At 44.8% G+C, this 8,881-nt stretch overlaps 1 protein-coding gene across 1 annotated transcript; it reads right to left on the reverse strand.

The window, feature by feature from the left end:
* Positions 1 to 6,055: 6,055 nt before the first annotated feature.
* KCNE3 (potassium voltage-gated channel, Isk-related family, member 3) lies at positions 6,056 to 6,545 on the reverse strand. The gene has a single exon (XM_009866668.1). The coding sequence runs from the start codon at positions 6,504 to 6,506 to the stop codon at positions 6,180 to 6,182; it is 327 nt and encodes a 108-aa protein (XP_009864970.1). The 5' UTR covers positions 6,507 to 6,545; the 3' UTR covers positions 6,056 to 6,179.
* Positions 6,546 to 8,881: the final 2,336 nt, after the last annotated feature.

Below are 8,881 nucleotides of genomic sequence, written 5' to 3' on the forward strand. Positions count from 1 at the left end.
GCTTCAGAACGAGACTGATCTGCAGTAGGTGTAGGTCATACACCTCTAACAAATTTATTTGAGACCAATTCCTACAGTAGGTATTTATAAAGGATGGCATTTTCGGTCTATGCCGATGTGAATCTAATAGTCAGCCGCAGCTCTGGTAGACACAAAACTCATGGCTCAAGGTCTTCCCTCAGTCATGCTTTGTTAGCTGGAATGTCGAATGTTCCGGATGGGAAACCCTCACGCTGTTTGGCACACGTAATCGTACCTCTTGTCCCTCTGAGGAGTACCAACTACCTCAGAAAAAAACAAACAAAAAACAAAGCAAAATTTCTATTATGTGCAACGTAAGAGAATCGGAAATCTCCTGAGGTCACACTGTCCATTCCAGTGGAAATTTTCCAAACTTAAATAAAAGGTGGGAATAAATAAAATTAAAACAAAATCTGAAAACACCTTATCAGACAAAGCAAATGAAACGGGCACAGTCACCTCTCAATTCTCACACAGCTCCAGCAGCAAAGTTTGGAAAGCGATCCAGTGATCAGAATGAAAGAGGGTAACCAAGTCCAGCTGGTAACTGGGGAAGCAGGTTCACCAGCCCAAGCTTGACGAGGTCCTTTTGATGCTTGTTCACCTTTTTTATTAAACTCATTCATTTTTATCTCTGTGCATGGATTTAGAATAACTATGTGTAACGAGGCATTGGAAAGCAGTCACACAAGGCAGGATACAGATCACTTTTAAAATATCATTTTAAATGCAAACCGTTAAACCAATCAAAACGTTTCTATAAAGATCTAATGAAAAAAGCTTTAGCTTCATCCCAGCAGTGCTATATTTAAGTTTAAGCCCCGCCTAGACATGTAAATTAGGTTTTGTGTGCTTATCCTGTATGGAACTGGGAGAGAAGGGCCTGAAGCTGGTTGCTGAGTAGCTCCCCGTGCTAAGTTTAAAAAAACTTCTCCTCAAAGGAGGTGTGCATCCAAGGTGATGGCAATATATGGAGAGAGAAAACAAAAAAGTCAATTTATATCCTCCATATCCTGATCTTGCAGCAATGAAATCAAAGCTCTGTACACACACCAGACGCAGGATCAAAGCATACAAAGTTAGAAAAATAAAAATTAATTTTAAAAAACCTCAAAACACAACAGTGTAGATGAACAAGGAAATAGAGAAAGAGGCAGAAAACGTTCCACTCAAACTTCTGACTATTTATTTTAAGTAAAGTCGAGCGACCCCGCACGGCCAGGGCATTTAGGTGATGTTCTAACCATTCTGCGTACCGAGGTTTTGCAGGTTGCTGCAACAGAAGTGCTCCTCTGGAAATAAAATAATACATCTTTAAGTAAAGACATTTTGTTGAGGAGGAGGGAGAAAGACAGAGTCTTAGCATTATGTCAAATGGATTTATTTTATTTTCCTTCCTTCCTTCTTCAGTGTGAAAATCGTGGGTCTGTCAAGTCCCCCGTGGACCACAGCACCCACAGGTTTTGCTGAAGCTGGGACGATGCTCAGCCCAGGAGCTGTTCCAGTAGCCCTTCCCCTTCCCAAAGCACAGACGCGTATCTGTCTATCCATGTCCGATTCTCATAATGACCCTGGCTGTCAAACACAGGTTTAAAAGCATCACCACATGAGGACACCTCAGTGACAAAGCAATTGCTACAAGCTGCTTGCATGCTTCTGAATGAGCCAGAAAAATTACAATTTCCTTTTGGGTTATTGAACAGTACACCAAGCATCTTATACGCACGAGGACACCTAGCTAGAGTCAGAATCTTTTATCTTCGTGTTAATTTTGTGACTCCTTCGGTTCTTCCTTCTGCTTGCGGGATAAAAGCAGATGTAGGGAAGGGAGGAGTGGCTGCCACAGGTCATAGAGTCATAGACTGGCCTAGGCTGGAAGGGACCTTAGAGATCATTTAATCCAACCTCCCTGTCATGGGCAGGGGCACCTCTCAGCTAGATCAGGCAACACATGCAGCCTCAAATGCTGGGTCACATTGCATTCCCAGGCTCAGAAGAAAGCTCTGTTGCTGGGAATTTAAAAACTAAATTGAAGGTAGCGTGCACAGACTCTACAAGCAGTTGTCAGTCAAACCTTACTGTGTCTTCCATCTCTTTTTTTTTCCCAGAATAACTAGAAAAGTCGCAATGTTTCCTCTAAGTCTGCCATTCTGTTAGGGAGGGGGGAAAAAGAAAAGCCTTTGGAGGGTTTGTATTGGTTTCATTCGAAACAAGCCCATAGGTTTCACTTACTGCCTGTAGTATGAGCTCTGTTAATTCACTGAGCTCATTTGCACAGCAAAAGATTTGCCATTACACATCCCACACTAAGGAGAGAGGAAAAAAAAAATCAGTGCGTTTCAGCTGCTTAAGCTCATCCTACATATTGCCGCACTTACTGGGGTCCCAAGGAAGGGAAGCACGCTTGCTCAGGAGAACACGGCAGCATGTGTTTGACTTTAAGCATGTGCTTCCCAAGTCCCACGGCACTCCTACCCGGGACTGACGTAAGACTTGGGTATAGACTGGTGTGTGATCCTCTGAACCCCGGCACAGGACACTTGAACGACTCCATAAAGTCATTTTAGATGTTCCTCTGATGAGAACAAAATTCTTTTATTTTCTTTTCAAAAATACGCGAGGCTCTGCCTGCCTACGCATGCAAGCATGCCACAGATGAAGTGATGAGAGTTTGCAGCATCTGACATGCAAATTAGAGAGGAAGAGAAGGTAGGGACACGCACAGCGTCAGGCCTGCTTTAATTCAAGCATACTTAATTTTTCCGGAATGCAACTGCGGTCGCTGCCATGAAGTTTTCCGTGCACAAACAGCTACAGCAGAATAATGCTCTTAAAGCCTACGGCTGCCTACAGGCTCCAGGAAAACTCTGCCAATATGCCTTTTAGACTCCCCACGGAAGCAGAAAGTTTCATTTGTAGAGATCAGAGCTGTAAAGCAATCGAAAAGGACCGGTAACACAACATTTAGCTTGAGATATAACAGCGCAAAATATCCCCTCTTTTAGCTGGTCCTGCTTATCTGTCATAATTCCAGCAGAGAATGACAAACCCTAATACAGTAAAACACATGTGGGCAAATCTAGAGAACAACCTGGTATTTGTCAGCAGGGCTGGGACAACGTCAGAAACACCCGGCAGAGAGAGGAACAGAAAAACGCTTTCTCCGGTGCTTGGTCTGGAGCAGAGCGGGCACCTTGGAGGTGTAAGTCCCACTGGGCAGCCCACCAGGCAGGGGGTGATTTTGGCTCCCCTGTTCCCCTCTCACACCCAGAGAAGCAGGAGCAGCCATAAACGAGATGGACAAGGTTGCAGATGACAAGGTCACAGCGCTGGGAGCACCGTACGGGTGCTGGTTTCGCACATGCGGGAGAAAGAAAACGCGTTGGACCGTTCTCACATCACGGGCAACACGGCGGCTGCAATTTCCGCATCGCGATTTGTAGCTCGCTCAGCCCCACCTCCGCTGCCCTCGTCCCCTTCTGTTTCCCTTCCCGAGGCTGCTCAAAACCTTTCTCACTGTTTTGGATCTCGCTGGGGCTGTTTGAGATGTCGGGAGGGCTGAGCTAAGCTCCCAGCGCTGTGGCACCCAAGCATCCCCTCGCATTTGTAACCAGGAAGATCTCGGGCAGGTACAAACGGGTTCTGACACACAGAAGAAAGGCTCATCAGGTCACCAACGGCCAACATTTGCAAAGAGATATTTTTACATCTGCATGGAGATAGGATGGGAGGGAGAAGAAAAAGCCTCCTCTGTTGGCACACACGCACGCACACACTGGGCAAAATTGTTTGAAGAGCTTATGGTCTTGTTTTTAAATGAGTTGTGAATGTTTCCCAAAAGCCCAGGCACTAGACAATGGCAGCACATTGCTAAAGAATGTTGAGGGGGATTTTAGGCTGATCTGATAATTGCCTCGTAAGAGAAAAAGCAGAAACAGCTTACAGAAACAAAGGACATGAATTCGAATGAAGCTTCAAGAAAATTGATCATTTCTTTTTAAGATGACATAGCATACACTGCAAAAAAAAAAAAACACAAACCCAAAAAACCACCCAAAACACTGACTGTGAGATAAAAAGAGAAAAGATGTTCTGTCAGGAGAGCAAATCCCTATTTGCAGGCTCTTTTGGAGGACAGACATCTCTACGTTCAAAAGAAGAAGTCTCCGAGCTGACACAAAACACCCAACCAGGAGCGATTTTCGTTGCACACACTCCAAAGTCAGGAGCAGGCTGTGAGCTCCAGTGGCTTGAACTTCCACTTTTTCCACCCCAAACTTTCTAGACGAAGCAGTCAGGACACATAACACAGACACAACACTCATTTCTGCAAAAACTGCGACTCTGGTCTTGCCTCTGTAGTCAAAACCGTTTAAGTTGGAGTTGGATGAATACGGGGGGGGGGGAAAGGAAAAAATAAATACATCTGTGAACATTTTCTGGCCTGGTAAAATGCTTATGTTCATACACTGCCACATCAGTATTCTGAACGTATCCCACCCCCCAGTGAGACAAAAGGAGCGGCTTTTGGCTCAGATGGTCCCCAACCAACAAACCCTCGGAGGACAGGCGAACACGACTGAGAAAGCATCACCTCAATCTTCTTATCTTCTGCTCGCTCAGCTATTGCGGCCGGGGCGCTACGATTTGAGCCAAGGCGCCTACTTCTGCGAACACTTGTGCTGGCAAGGGGGAAGCGAATCTGGGTTTTCGAAGAGGGTTCTGCACAGCATCAGCCTCCCACCACAAACACTTCACCCTTCCCATCAGGAAACGGGAACGACGACGTGTGATCGCTCAGCCCGGGCTGAACACACACGGTGACCTTTTCTAAATATTGAAGGAGCCCAAAATCTACACACTCCCAAAAATAGTCAACATGTAATCGCAAACGCTACACGTGTAAGGAAGCAAACTCTTACGGTTTTAATTCCACTAGCAGGAAAATACATTCGTAAAAATATTTGCTCTGCTCTGCTTTCATATGCATATTAAGGAAAAGAAAAAAAAAAATCATCAGAGTCTCCCTACAGCCTGAAAAAGGTTTCCTGTGCTCAGATCCTGGATTTGTGCTAAATACCTAAATAGCTTTATAACAAGTCGGCAAACTGAGACCCTAGGTAAGGTGACAAAGAAATTTCAGCCCGGGCAGACCGTACATGGGTGCTGTCACAAAGCAGGGGGGCGTCTCACCCACGCGGTGTCACAGAGCAGTAGGTGCTAAACACAGCAACACCTTATATGCCAGAACTCTAGTATTTCCTTTAATACTTATTTTATTAAGCAGAAGAAGAATAAATCGGGCGGCAATCACACGTAGCAGGACCAGCTCTGAATGAAGCTTGTGCAACATTTTCATAAATATTTATTGCAGATTCCTCCTGTGATCACTTGCAGTTACCACTCCTCAGGACTCAAACATTTCAGCGAAAAACTAGTGAAGAATAAACAAGCACGAGAGCTGGAAAAGGCAAGGACTCCAAATTCACCAAACACACAACCTGTTTTTCCACTAGATGCGTTTTAATTACATTTTGCAGATGTTTGGTTGGGTTTTCCTTCTTCCCCCCCCCCCCCCAATCCTTCCTCCCCCCCCCCCGAATCATTTGCCATGGCATGTGAAATTAATTTTTTGAGGGGGTGGAAATGCAAGAGGAGCTTTTCTATATTTACATGTTAAAGAGCATCTGCTGGTCTAGGCACGGCAAAATACATTTTGCTATTCGAAGGAGGCCCTTTTCCACTACACACTAGTTTCCAGGTCTGACCGACTGGGAAGCCTGGGGTGGGAATGTGCATACACAAACTTGTGTCGTCTTCCCCCCCCATCTTAAATAAATTCAGAGTCTTGACGTAGGAAGGATTCCCATTCTTCTTCCACCAAAGTGGAAGTGAAAGCTAAAATGAATGGTCACTTCTTGCTGCCATTTTCAAGTTTACAAGTTTTCCCCAGTCTTTGGAAAAGCTACATCCCAGCAACAAACAGATTACAAGAAAGAGAAAGAAAGGGACTTCTTTTCCCATTACCTATTTTAAGCAATGCTTTGATTTATTGTGAGGGGGATGGCAGAGCAAGATAAACGTGGAGATCTTCGCTTGAGACGCAGGCGGCAGAGACAGCCCGGTGCGTTTCGTAGAGTATTTTGAGTTTCGGAAGTTCAAAGAATACTTTCTTCTTCAAAGTCAAATTTCACCACCACCGGCCGGGTCATGTTCCACTTCTTGTTTCGATTCCTGTCCTCGATGAACTCCTGGTAAGGATCTTTCTTTGAAATAGCTTTCTTCGAGCGTACGTAACCGAAAAAGACAGTTAACGCCAGGAAAGAGTAAAACAACATGACAAAGAGGATGAAGAAATAGGCGTTGTCATATGGTTTGTATTGCGGCTCTTTTTGCTCCGTCGTGTTTTTCCTCGCGTCCAGGTTCCTTTCCAGAAGTTGCAGAACACATTGCGAGATGAGAGAAGCTAAAGCCGTTTGGTTCATGGCGGGGGATTAAAAAACATGTCGGGAAACACGGAGGGGAGCGAGCAGGCGAGCGGCCGGGGACGCCGAGCGATGCTGCCGTGTGGTGGGAACCTCTGCACCAGCTTTACCAGGAGTTGGATCTGGCCTGTGATCCTTTCCTCTTTTGGTAAGGAATGCTGTCTGGCACTTACTGGGTCTCGGTCATTTGATAACGAGGTATTTGGCTGATAACTGCCTTGCCTCTGAAGTCTATTAATAATAACAGCAACGGAGCAATAACAAGTCCCTGAGATGTCCGTCTGCCAGTTTTAAATGTGTGGGTTGTTGGGCATTTTCTTTCTTTTCCCCCCCTCATATTCAGGGAACAAACCTGCTCACGTCACTATGTGAAAGGATTTTAAAATCCATCAGTGACTGCGAAGAATATAAAAAAAACCCCAAATTTATCACACCCTCCATGGAGGAAGGTGCTTAAATCCACCTCCAGTCCAAGCGTGCAAACAAACTGGCATTTAGAGTTGTTGGAAAAATGTGTGATTCTCAGGTGGTTTCTCTTAACATCCCAGCTGGCAGCCTGTGCAAGGGGATGGCCCAGCACCCTTCCACAGCAGTCCCTGCAGACATGCCAGCTAAATACACCTCGGAGTAAACGGGGTGAGAAAGCGTTGATGAATACCACTATGACACTTCAACCAGTTGTTAGCTACTAGGCATTTAGGCGAAAACTTAAAGTTCAACTCAAATGTGGCAGCCTCGGAGCTGAAGCGGGAAGGTGAACGTTTTAATGTATCTGTGCAAGTACTACGACGAGCAAGCTGTGCAAGCACTAGGACGACCAGGCTGTGCAAGTACTAGGATGGTTAGAGTCTGTGTAAAAAGTACTAGAACTGGCAGAGTCTGTGTAAAAAGTACTAGAACTGGCAGAGTCTGTGTAAAAAGTACTAGAACTGGCAGAGTCTGTGTAAAAAGTACTAGAACTGGCAGAGTCTGTGTAAAAAGTACTAGAACTGGCAGAGTCTGTGTAAAAAGTACTAGAACTGGCAGAGTCTGTGTAAAAAGTACTAGAACTGGCAGAGTCTGTGTAAAAAGTACTAGAACTGGCAGAGTCTGTGTAAAAAGTACTAGAACTGGTAGAGTCTGTGCAAAAAGTACTAGAACTGGTAGAGTCTGTGTAAAGTACTAGGACGGGTAGCCTGTAGCTGCGTGCTGCCACAAATACACGGTGAAAATACTCACTAGAGTAACATCCAAACTGAAGAGAGCTGCCCATAAAGTCGCTCTGGAAGAGGAAGCCCTTGACTGCCACCGACAAGTGGACTGCACTGAATATTTTCAGGCAAGGAGCAAGGGGGTGTAAAATCTTCTCCAGCGGGGTTTGTCCCAGGTCACGTCTGCTCGATTCCTGCTTCCTATTGTGTTTTACAGGCTAGGTCACTCCAAAGTAAATTGTTGTTTTACAAAGTAGTGAAACCTTATCTCTCTACAAGAGAAAAAGAAAAAAAGGGGAAAAAAGGCAAAAAATAAAAAGTCCACTGGCCCAAACGACAATGCCAGCTGTTTCTTCCTGTGATCTGAATTCTGGGGGAGCGAGCACCGTGACTTTGAAGTGGAGAGCCCGTCACCCGGCGAGCGGTTTGCCAACTCCGCGCTGTTTCTTTAGGCCTGACCCCCTGAACCGATCGCATGATGACTAATTCACATGCTAAGGTTGCAGTATATCGGTATCGCCGAGCAGCCTGCGTTTGTCATTAAGGGTTTCTTGTAAAAAGGGAGATGAAAGTGAGGTCTGTAATTTTAGACGAGCAGCAGACGATGGTATAAGTACATTTAGAATACGCAGCTTCTAGAAGAAATGTTCAGCTCCATGTTTTAACTACTTGTTTGGAAAATCAACCTTTTAAAAAAGGGAAAAAAAAAAAAGAGAAGAAAAAAAAAAGATGAAAAATGCCCGTAAAAGAGCGATGCCAAATCCTGTTCTTGGTTAGGGCCAAGTTATAAGAGAGTTCTTATTCACCTATTCTTGTGAGTAAAGGAGAACAGTTTTAGGGGACCTCGTCTTGTTTTGAAGAAAGAGAAGAAAAGCTTTATCAGCAGTTTAGCTCCAAATAAAATAGATCCATTAAACTAGTATAAAATCTTCAGGGGAAGGACGCCCAATTTATATGCGTGTAACTGGAAAAAGGATTTTCCTTTAGCTTTTGCCACTTCTCCAGAGCTCCGCAAACTCTTACCCTTTGTCTGTTTTCTAAAGAGTTTCCCTCAGTAGAAGGAGCGTGCGATGCTCCATAAATTAATTTGGGCATATGCTAATCCCTGTGCCTGCTCGAGAAGCACATCACCTCTGTTGGCCAAGTTTCTGGGGCTTTTTGTATCCGCAAGATAAAAATCAATCA

This window comes from Apaloderma vittatum, unplaced genomic scaffold (assembly GCF_000703405.1).
Source record: "Apaloderma vittatum isolate BGI_N311 unplaced genomic scaffold, ASM70340v1 scaffold14063, whole genome shotgun sequence".
In the NCBI taxonomy this organism is placed as follows: Eukaryota; Metazoa; Chordata; class Aves; order Trogoniformes; family Trogonidae; genus Apaloderma; species Apaloderma vittatum.

What these genes read in the sequence shown, in the direction of transcription:
- KCNE3 (XM_009866668.1), bottom strand. Translation starts at nt 6,506, where the DNA reads ATGAACCAAACGGCTTTAGCTTCTCTCATCTCGCAATGTGTTCTGCAA.